At 26.6% G+C, this 13070-nt stretch overlaps 1 protein-coding gene across 2 annotated transcripts in view; it reads right to left on the reverse strand.

Annotated features, from left to right (window-relative positions):
- LOC113548677 (neuropeptide Y receptor type 2-like) overlaps positions 1-13070 on the reverse strand; it is a 171673-nt gene that overhangs the window by 20788 nt on the left and 137815 nt on the right. For both annotated transcript variants that reach the window (XM_026949683.1, XM_026949682.1), the window contains one exon: positions 3880-4022. In XM_026949683.1, coding sequence (XP_026805484.1) covers positions 3891-4022 — 132 coding nt within the window. In that variant the 3' untranslated portion in view covers positions 3880-3890. The remainder of the gene's footprint in view (positions 1-3879; positions 4023-13070) is intronic.

Raw genomic sequence — 13070 nt, forward strand, 5'->3', positions numbered from 1 at the left:
CGGGAAATATTTGGAATGTTCGCTGATATTCGATGGTCAGATCGATGGTATACTGAACTTTTTTCTTTATTTTTTTAAGGGTTTAAAACGATCATCAAATCAATGGTAAATGTAGAAGAGTGTAGTGTTAGTCGAAATATGCATACACACATTACACATATTTACATTATGTATAATATATAAAATTAATCGCGTGCCGGATAAGCGAATTATCGATGTCTGTTGGTCAAATGAACCACTGATTTTTGTTTGTACACAATTACATTGTTTTTCTGGCAAATGCAACACGAACCTTAGATTATGTACGGTCTGCTAATCTCTTATACCACAAATGCCTTTCCCACGAAGCGTACCGGGATTCAGCACTAGGGTTTTCCCAGGTATGTGGTTAATCATCCGCACGTATTACGTAGTATTGGTTGTTGCCTATTGCGGTGCGGTCTAGTAGGGAATGGATTTGGTGTGTTAGTAGTGGGGTTGTCCCGTTATACGTATTATACAAAATATAGAACTTCGTCCACATATGAATTATTATAATAAGTAATTTTGTTCGAATGCTGAATCAAGTATCTAATATATAAATATACCACTGTATTCAATTTAAAATGATTTTCCGTGATTACTAGTTTAATGACATATTCGGTACACTATAATATTACATGAGAAAAAGACCACCTACATTTATGTGAGTTTGAAAAGAATATTTTTCCATGTAAGTTATAATTTATCAACACGCACAAAAAATCATTTCAGTGAATGTTATATTTTTTTTCCGCGGGAATTATCTATAAAATAGATCGTGTTTATGTTGAATACATAATATAATATACTGGTATTATTTTAACGTTAAGAGTAATCAAAATTAAATTAACGCTTACAACACTATGTCGTGTTGTATGATTGACTGAAATTCTTTCAATATATTTTTTAGAATGTACAATTTTAATATTTGCAACTTTTATAATTATATAATATTATATTTTATTATTATTATTATTGTTATTACATGTCAGCTCCAGAAGTTAATATTTTATACTCAAGTAAGTTATGAAAAAAATCAAGATATTGTTAAAATAATTAGGTTCCTAATAAAATATAAGATTTTTTGCTAAATAAGCAAGTAAAATGTATTTTCGTTCTCAATCGATTTAATATACGTATAAAAATAAAATGTTAAGATTAATATGCGTCTTAGATACTGAAACTTCATTGTATATCTATTAAATTTTCTAAAGCTGCGTTTTACAACAATGATACTCAAAAATTGTTGTATATATATCCATTAAAATATAATTTATGATATGAATAATTTATTATGCGTTTCAATATATTATGTGTTTTTTCGCTCATGATCCTGAAATACATATATTAAAATGCGTTGAAAATCATTATTTATACTTTGAATTTAAGACGAAAACATATAATACTATATAACAACATGTAAGCTTAATATTAAATTATGAACATGTTATATTGAACAATTTTTTTGTCGTATACGATTTTATTTTTTAGTTGAAAATACTATTGGTCTATTTAAATTTTAAATCTTAAATTAAGACATTCAACAAAAAATGTTAACACTACGAAAAGGTAATATGAAATTACTTTTATAAGTTGTGTGAAAATAATATTTTTGTATACTGGTGAAATGTTAGATAGTTTTAAATAAGTGTGAAAAATAAAGAATACAATTTAGTCTAAAAACGGTAGGTGTATATAAAATATAAATATTTTAGACGGTCTCTTTGTTTTAACTCTTAAATTATATACAGTGAAACATCCATAATATTATGAAGTCATATGGGGATTACATAAGTATTTCAAATTTTATATTGTATTAAAAAATAAATATCAAATACATATCATAAATAAATAAAAATTATAAATCTTATTATTTTACTACATATTTATCATATTTAGGTAATTTATTATTGAGAAATAATTAGTGAGTTTCGTCTGTTAATTATTTTGTTTTTATAAATAGGATTTTTTTTTTAATAAAATATCTCGATTTCGTTTACAAAAATGGAATTGTTATCAAAAAGTATATTCGTTAGAAACATCAGATTCTTTATATAGAGATAAATTTACGCATTGTTAACAATAAATGTCATGATTCTCAAACATAATTAGTGAAACAGAAAATTTCGTTAAATAGAAGTTAGTTATATGGAAGTTTTACTGTATATATAATATATTATTATAGTAATCAATTTTAGTGATGGAGTTATTTTTTTGTATAAAATAAAATAAATAGGCACACTTGAATATTTTTTATTAAAAAAAAAAAAATGTAATATTTCGTTTTTATTAGGATTTTACGTGAAATAATGTGTTTATCTTAACATTTAGATTGATGTTGAGCGTAAGATAGACATAATGATATACAGCTACCTGTACTATATGTATGTAAAATAAAAATAAAATAATAAACAAAATAAAGATATACTATATCATGTGTATGCTTTTTCGGTTAATTTAAATGTGGTGTACACCAAACGTTGATGGAAGTAATAATATAAGATAAATATAAACACGGTTTATTATTAAGAATGCGTTTGGTATTATTAAAGGAATACGTTGAATTTTAACAGTTAAGGTTTGATCCAAGGATTTGGATCGCAAAGAATAATAGCTACGGAAACCATTTTTCAAGCAATACTGGTTATGACAGGACATCCAAGGTTTCTTAGACCCGTAATAACTCTCAGAAAACTCAAACAATAGGGGGAAAAAAGAAAGACTTAATAGAAATTAATTATCCGTTTCTTAACGTGACCCGAGTATAATCACAATAGTTGTTAAAGATGAATTATCATTAACGAAATATACAACTTAGAATGAATAACACATATTATATGGCCAAAATAAAATTGTTATCATTATTTCTGAAAAAATAACTATTAAAATATATTAGAGTAATAATACAGTTTAACCATAAAAGTTTTGAATTGAGTATCGATTAATTTAATTTAAATTTGTGTTATATGTACAAATTATTCATGCGCAACGTGTGACACTTTTAAGGGGAATTTGGAAGTACTTTTTTATCATTATTAATTATTTGATTTATTTGTTTCAGTCAGTTTATTTACCATTCCAACGTTATAATATTTTCTAATTAAGTAAAATTATAAATGATTTTTTTTTGTTTTTAAATTATGTCACAATAGTTCATAATTTATTTTGCGTTTAGTTGTTTCAACTTGAATAATAATATTTTTTATGATGTTATTTTTTAATCCTGTTAATAAATTATCATAGCCAAACAGTCGTGGCATGTACAACAGAGGTAACCATACGAGTGCCATTGTTACAACCCTAAAGAATTAAAATGAAAAACGTCAACGCAATTATTGTTATGGCTGTATAATTATAAGTATGACTCATTAATTTAAGTGTTTACGCAGTATGCTCAAATAATAAAAATACCAAGCAGGTAAAATTTTAGTATTTAGTTAAAATGTATTCATGTTTTCTTTAGATTTAATTATTAAGGATTTCGATATGTCATTAATATTCATGTATGTGCCTCGTGCTGTAAGACGTATATTTTGACGATAATAATGTATATTTGAATGTGTTTCAAATTTAACACATTCAATTAAAGTTATTTCTATGGTATATATTATAATTATTGAGCAAAATCATCTGTTTCTGTATATTCCGTTTCTAACCATTTATTCATTATACGTAGTTAGTAGTAGTTGTTCAAATTTAATATCATTAGAATAGTATTAAACTATACTTGGAAAAAATATTATAATATTGTGGTTTTGTATTGAATATAAAATTAATTATACAAAACTATAACATCTTTGTAATTCATATTATGTGGTACAGTATGAAGGTAATTTATAGGGGAAGTCTGTAACTTACCATTGAGTTATTTATACTTGGGTTTTAATGGAGTTCTGCTGTAAATTAGAACGACCAGAAATACCGTCCTCGCGTGTGTACGCAACTAACATAACTTCAACTGCATCCTGATTGTCCTCTTGATCGCCCATCATCAATCCATCCTAAGTAAAAACAAATAAAATATGTAAATACATTATTTTATCAACGATTCAATTTTACAACTGTTGACATTTATCAAGTTTTATTGTATAAGTATCTATAATATTTACGAAAATGTTACAATATTTTATTATACATAATATATTTTTTCATCGAACTTTAAATTATCACGCAGTGTTGAGATTGGCATTTAATATTTTAAAACTGATACATTATAAATTGTACGACAATCGACAAATAGAATATAATTTAATTCGGTAAATTATAACTTTTGTTGAAAGTATTTAATACAGCACATGGTGTTTGAATTCACTGCAATTGAATATTCATAATTAGCTTTTAAATAAATAATTTACAAAACTAAAAACTAAAATATCATGTTTTATACGTTAAAAATATTCACTGTTATACAATTATATTTACATTTTCGTACAAAATTAAAATAGAAAAATATAAATATATACTTTGAAACAAATATGCAAAATTTATATTAACTATAATGGGGTTTTCCGGGATAAAGTAATTCAATTTGAAAAATTTACTACCATTTTCAGTATGTGTTTTTTCTCGTTGGTAAATATCCTAACCTTTTTTGACATATTATTTATATCCGAAATCACATGGTAAAAAGGATACATTTGTTAGGTCGAGTTCCATTCATTTTATTAATAGAACTGGTCTATGACAAGAATAAAAAAAAAAAAATCAGCAATCTACACTTAATATTATTTTAGTTAGGTAAAATAGTAATAATAGAATTGTGTCCTCCATAACATAATATATTTTAATTTGTATGATAAATGTTTATTTGCTGTTGAAGAATTTGTAAAAGTTGTCTTTACCGAAATTAAAATATTATATCAATAATACATAGTAATGGTAAATTTTTCTTGTAATTATTTAAAATGGACATTTTGAAGTATTTTTGAAGTATATTTATGATATAATTTTATTACGAGTTTAATGAGTATAAAGTACTTTAACAACGACAGGTATAATTAATGGATTGGACAGCATTTAATCGGTGGCATCATTGATGAAATAAATCATCTTAATTTTACCCTTTATAAGGTGTGTTATAATATTTTTAAAATATAAATAGGGCGTAAAAAATAAACAAAAATAATAAAAATGTTATTTCCAAACTCAGATCGGAAATTAACGTGCGACGAATGAGAGGAAAGCATTAAACATATTATATAGATACACGTATAATAATATACTTAGGTACACTTCGCTGCACAAATCTATATAAACTCTAGTGTATCCGATGACGACCTTAATTTCCGGGACGCGCTCTATTGAAATGAAGCGAGCCGATTTGGTACGAATAATTAAACTAAACGCGCGTATTTATTATTTTGTATTATAATATTATGAACAGCGACCGTTTCGTGGGTATAAGTGTAATCGTGTAATATTAGTGTAATAATAAATAACGAAACCAATCCGTCAACGGCGCGATGACGAATCGGTAATCCCTAATGTTCGATACTTTATAATAATAACAATAATAACAATAATAATAATACAAAAAAAAAAAAATCATTGATTATTTATTAAGGTAATTAGGATTTAGGTTTAGTCTTCAATTGTGAAACGTTAATCTATTGTATACAGCAAGCAGCTGCTGGAATCAATGAGATGACTCTCGTCATTGTTTTTATCGCAAATCCTAATTGTGTTTGCTATATATAGTATGATCGTTCCTGTGTGTGCAGTCAAGTAGCAGTGGCACTTTTTTTGTCGCAAGGAAAATGTCTAAAAGGCCACACGTGAAAAATTACACAAACGCCACATCATAACGAAAAGCCGTTCGTGAACCTCAAGCAAAATACCTAAAATTTATTATTATTTTTTCCTATTACCTTGTCTAAAAAACTAGACATGATCGCTAGAATAGTATTATTTCACGGAGATGTTCTTCGCCAGATTGAGAAGGAAATCTATTTATTACAGTGTGAAAAATAATATTGTTTAGAGCGTTTAGAAGAGATTAGAAAATTTACCAAACTGAGTGATGGAAAACTTTTTCTATCGACTAAATTTTATTTTCCAAGGAAAAAAAAAATAGTGTCCTCTTCGGGTTTCCATGAAACTAACGGTGAAGGCCCACAAGGAAAATACGTATTACGCCTATCGGTCCGGCGGTCATTTCGCGTATGTGCGTTGTATTGTACCTATATAATTGTTGTATGATTAAATACAGTGTACAAATATAACAAGAATAAAATACATAAATGAGAGAGATGGTGAGAGTGATGAGGGTATTTCAGTCACAAGAGCATCGTGATTTAGAGTTTAACACTATCGCTGAGATATGCGACCTACGCACTACAATAGTACACTGACACTATTTGGAAAAACTGTGACTTCGTCGTGCGATAATATTATGTATAATAATTGTTTTTAAAAATATATGATTTGATTATTTTAACGTTTTGTAAGGATTCAATCGTTAATCTAAAATAAACATATAGTGGTGATTCTTATTTAGTGATACCTATCTATTTTTATTTTTATTTTTAGATTTGATTGAACCTTTTTACGCAACGTATTCATTCTTTAGTTGAGAAAAAAATATACTATTATTACTTAATGTTGTTTTGTTTAAAAATTGTTTTACATCCATAATACGATTGCTTTGTTAATTATTTTAATATTAGGATAACTTTTTGTCATTCAATTAAACGAATACTGAAAAGTTTCAACTGTACAAAATAATACATAATCACGGTATTTATCGCTGCCGTTTTGGTTTAAAGTATTTAACATTTTAATCATATATAAATGTTGTGTATTTTTATCATTAATACAGGAAATGTCAATTTATTTTGGCAACCATTTTTCATTTATATTTTACCCGTTGAAAAGCTGAATTTCTGTATGTAAGTGTATTTATTAGTGTTTTATTTTTTGATCAAGAAGTACATCGTCAGCTTTGCCATTATTTACAGTTATTAAAATTTTAAATGTACATATAGATTGGATTGCTGTTTGTTAATCAATTATATTGATTTAATTTTTTTTAAGCTCCAAAATATTTACGATAGATTAAAAATCGGTCCACGCACCTGTACACGTGAATGGATATTTTGTTATGATATTTTATAATGGTTACGTGTTTTCGGCATTTAGTTATAATTTGTTTTACTTTATACGATATTGTACGCTATGCATAACCACGTATGCGTGAGGACTGCGTAATTACAATTGAATTCCTAATTTCATACTAGAATTGAATCAGACTATATGTATACAATTGTAAATATAATAATATAATTTAACAAAAGTGTAATTATAGATACAATTCTTTTTTAATCGACATATTAACACATGGAATTCGATTTATTCCAAAGTTCATATTTAACGTTTAATGTGCTTATCTTGTTATTTAGTACGGTTATTCCATATAATCAGTACGACGAACAACTTAAACTTAAAATTTTAAATAGACAAAAAATGAGCAATGACGTTAAAATAAAAGCGCAAAACAAAACCTGTGAAAAAAATGTATAATATTATTCAAACATTTTATGAAAGGTGACGCACAAACCCTGACAGGTCACAATTTAACTCTGATATTTGTATACATATTTATATAGCTCGATATTCTACAAGGCCCCTTTAACCAAAAAACTTAAGCGATATACATTCATATTTAAATTTAGTAATCATTTTCTCCAACAACAAAGTTAAACAACAACTATCATATCAATAACTATACCAAATAAAAACATAGTTATTAATTATTCAAAGCAGCTTGTTAAAATTAAAAGGAAAACACTATATTATGTTAATTTACAGAGACAAAAATAGTTCATAATCTGGAACTTAACTAGTAAAAAATAATAATAATACCTACACGAATCACGAGACTCAACTGTATAAATTGTCCGACAAAATTATTTAATATTTATCATAGTATATTTTAGTGTTGAACAAATTCTAGTCGAGTAAGTTATTGCTACAAGTCTAACGATAGATATTCATTCTTATTTGTATTATAGTAACATTGCATAGATACTTGGCATAAAACACTAGGCAATTTGTCCAAAGTAATCGTTATCAATGAGTACCAGCTATTGTTTACGGTTTTATTTTTTTTAACTAATGGCGTTTTTTAAATATTTTTTATGTATAATATAATATAATAAGAAATATATTACGACGAGTGTCGTAAAACACTGCCCTCACAACTGTAAACATGCGATAAAGCAGAGTTTTCCTGCCTCGGGACTCGGCATTGGTAAATATATTTCATAAAGAGTGCAGTTTACATAGACATTTAATAACCTGACATATTCGTCAAAATTATATACGGTACCTGACTATGTTTCATACCATAAATGAATTTCAAGTGCAAATTTATTTGTCTCCTTAAAAACCAAGCATTATACAAATAGCATTGGCTTAAATATTGCATATATAGGTATACTTGTATTATAAGCGTATAGAAAATAGAAATACATATGAGCTTTATTAGAATAATGTGCGGCTTTTACTATATTAGTCTCTCGGTATGGCAGAAAATAGTACGCATAATATACAAGGCCATATATCTATAAGAGTGTATAACAGGAGATTTTTCAAAACAACAGCCGTTTTCGAACATATTTTAATCAGTTCTTATGGTGCATCGTGGGTTTTTAGAAATACGCACGCCATTGTTTAACATATAATGCACGAAATAATTTTTAAACTATAATATAGCTCTGTGAATGTTATTCTGTTATACTATCATACTTGTACGTTTATAACGATCGAATAATAATGCGGTCAAAGCGAAATAGTTTTGTGTTTAATATAATATCATAATATAGCATGTTACGTGGTACAAAATTTGAGTTATTTATATAATAATCTCCAAAAATAATTAAACAATTGGTTTAAACGATTAAAGATTTTAACCCAAAACGCACTCAGCAGGTAAAACAGCAGTAATGTTAACAATCGTTTGAAAATAGGATTTTATGCTATCACTATGTATATTATACCATATTATAAAGTTACACGATACTATGTATTAATTATTTAATTTTTCCAAATACATACAACTGTATGTGTACAGTATCGTTTAATTTATATTTTTCATTTTTTATTTTTATTCAAATCAAATATTACGTTACGGGTGAAAGGTGAAATATGATTTGAGGTTTAAATCAAACATGATATATTTCAAGCGTATCTTACACATGACGTAATCTAAAAAATGAATCTTAGTTAAGGTTTGCACGTTTCACACTGGAAAAAAATACCTTACATGTAAATATTTCGTACAATAGCGATAAACAAACGAATATAAATCGAATGCCACGAGCTTGTTTGATTCGGTATTTCCTTGATAAAATGTTGTGCTCATATTGTGTACTGAAATACATAGTTACGCCCATGCAAGAAACGAACCTCATAGTCGCACAGTGTTCTTTTTTTTCGAGTTTGTTGTATTTTTGAAAAGTTTTTACTGGTGTAAATTGATTTCATAGGAAACCGTGTGCACAGCAACGAAACCACTAGAGACGTTTGTCGGCAACCGAAAATCCGTAATGAACTTATTATTATCTTGGGAACCCCAAAACTATTAACACGCGTTTTGGGCTAACACTGTTAACGTTTTTATGAACCGTTTATGAGGCTATAATGCCATATAAGAGATACGAAGACATAATATTATATGCACTGGGCTCAACCACGATTATCCTGCGGTCGTTATAATGAACTAGTGAGTGTTTATAATCGTCTTTATTCACCGCCGTACAATATGTATAGGTACTATATGTTATATGCTGTGCGCGAGTACGTAACCACCAATCAAAATAATAAATATCCAACACTTATACACCATTATACTTATGGCTTTAGACTGTTTACGAGGTTATTTCCAGTATAAATAGGTGCATAGATGCATAACTAAAAAGGTATTATGTCAGGCTAAACGATTCCGTTTTTCACAAACACAGACCTGTACATATTTTACGAAAAGAATCATGAAAATGTAATTCGCCCAATCCAAAGATAAAATGGTCTTTTTTTGTTTTAGTTTTTCACCATATTAAATACTTATAATATTATACATACATTTATATTTCATATACTATATAAGTATTATTTATCGTGGACATCCATGAATTAAATATAAGGTACTCGTACGTAATAATATTTAAACCTTTGAAATTTATGGGAAACACGCTGAAATATGAATGATTTCAAAAAATATAAAACGGTTCTGTAAACGTCACATGGTTTACTAAATACTGTTTATGGGGTATTTATTTTAAATTGAACTAGAAAAACATAGGTATACATTTAACCTTTGTATAATTTTACCATTCTTGAGATATACACGTGTATATGATGAAAAATATCATACTATATTATGTATTTGTTGATATAAACCATATAACTCGTATATATATATAAATATTTTATTTTATTGTCAATTTTTGTTTCTTTGTATATATATATATATGATAATTATTATTTATTTGAACTATTGCTAATCATATTCGAACAATCGCTAATGAGGAACATCGTTTCCTGTCGTATATGAGCCATGGGGTAAACACCTCGGGCGTCTTGGGATTTCGCCATTTGGAAATTTAACGAGGTACTTGCACAATCGATATGATATATATATAGATACACCTAAATACACATTACAATACTATATATTATACGAGTTGAGTTTGTTCTATCGCACTGCTATAGCATTCAATACACGCAAGCTCACAATTACCGAATATACCTATTATATTATAAAATATAGGTATGCTTCAAAGGCTTATACTATATTAAAGTGCGCTAAATATAGCTGCAAGAAGTACACAAATTTATCTACGCGTACACGCGATGATGTGATATGTATTCTCCGTTTTTATAATAAAATATTCTCCAATAAGTATATTTTTTTAAAGCAATAATTTCCTATATTTCACCTCTTGTCATCGTGGCTGGCGGTATATTTGTTTAATGTAATACTATTTAGCTAAAAAACCACCAACTATATCACCATCGGTATATTTTTTGATTATTTAAAAATACTGAATTATTAATTGAAATAGAATTACTGAAAAATCATAATGAAAAATATATTAGCATGATAATTAATAATTGTCATTATAATATAACTGTGAATTTTCTCATTGTGTTGTCTTTTTAAAAATACCAAAACACTAAGTTATCAAAAGAAATAGAGAAAAAAATAAGATATTTAAATACAATTATATCGATTCGTTCTACAGTATTCTAATACTAATATCGGTTTATCAACACAACCTGCAGTTATACTATAGTTCCATTTATGGTTTTAATTTCATAGATGATTTTTTTAAAAACACATTATATTATTAATTTGAGCTTTATATCTTACAATAGTATTCAACCAAAATTAGTATGGATAGATCTATCATAGAATGTATTAGCTATACAAATAGGTTTTAATGTATCTTACATATGCAAGTGCGTGTTCAGGTACACACATATCGTAAAAGTTAAGTTTGAGTAAGTTAAAATCTTTAAACGGTTATTTATAAATATACTTATAACAGTTTACGTTCTCCAATTAAAGTAAATTTACAAACATAACAAAATAACTCGTATAAGTACTGTATGATGTAATAAGTATAAGGTAATAAAAAAAATTAACTTGATGTTCTAATAAAACAGTTTAACAATAATGTATACAAAATTTTAATCGAGTTTATTTTTACATTTTCATTATTAGCTTAAATATTTTTCATAATTAAAATAAAACAACTTTTATTTAAATATTCGATTTCGTCAAACGTTTAGGAATTTTAATATTTAAGTAAACAGTTTTCAGTAATAGATAAATCCTCCAAGAAATATAATATGCATATAAATAGAAAATCTTTAGACATAGAATGTTTATCATAAATTGAAGATAAACAGGAAGAGAAAGAGATAAAGGGAAACATAGAGGAAAACACTTAGCATAAGAATGAACAGAAATCATCCAAACGGCATTACAGCTGTCGAAGTTCAGCTTATGTTTTTAGAGACACAATAAAATGTATGCCAATCGGTTGGCTGGACGAGTTAATGGTTTTTGGATTAATTTATTTGGGGAAATGTAGTCGAAATTTCTACTTCACTATATTATACTTTATATTGAAACTTATCAAGACAATCCACGTTAGTAATGAAACTTCTAAGGACCACAAAACCCGTCTATTCATGATCGAATAATTAAATTTTTATTTTACATTTTATAAAAACATGTTGTACAAAATTTATTAGCTACCATTTTCTATAGTTTATACATAATATATATAATTTATAATCCGAAATTGCAGTAATATATGCATATTATATCATACGAATATACCAATTTATGTGAGTATTTTACAGTCAAACTTTTTTCTGGTTATAATATTATTTTAAAATTAATTTTTAATTCAGGAAGTATTTTATTTATTAAATATTAATTTATACATATACGCATACATATAGTCCTATAATATGCGATGTTGTAAAAAACAAAAATAGTAATTAATTTTTTTACGATTTCATTCTCTCGCGTATATATATATACTGTATTATCGAATACGATCTAAAATTAGACTTATTAAAACAAAACTATAATTTACTGCATGAAAAATAATTATGTATTCAAAGTCATTTCAAACAGAATTAAAAAAAAAGTACTTTTTATAATACATTTTTATATTATTATACAAACTGAAATAACGAAACGTTTTATGTTATAACATCTTATAAACCGTCGGTTGCACATTTCTGTTAACACACAAAATGGACCAATGAAGTACATTTGTGTACCATTTGAACAACTTCATGGTTGGTTATTATTGTACAAACTGTTTAAATTACAAACAACAGCACCAAAATTATTTAATGTGCCTTGTGAAATAAAAGAATACCGCGCTATTTTTATGGTTTCTCGATAGTAAAGTTTTGGGTTTTGATAATCTATTTCAATATCGCATCTAATTAAAACTCTATTAATTAATATTTAAAATATAGAGGTATGACTGGAGCTTCATAACAGGAGAAGCCAATCAAAATGTTAA

Source organism: Rhopalosiphum maidis, chromosome 4, assembly GCF_003676215.2.
Source record: "Rhopalosiphum maidis isolate BTI-1 chromosome 4, ASM367621v3, whole genome shotgun sequence".
Taxonomy (NCBI): domain Eukaryota; kingdom Metazoa; phylum Arthropoda; class Insecta; order Hemiptera; family Aphididae; genus Rhopalosiphum; species Rhopalosiphum maidis.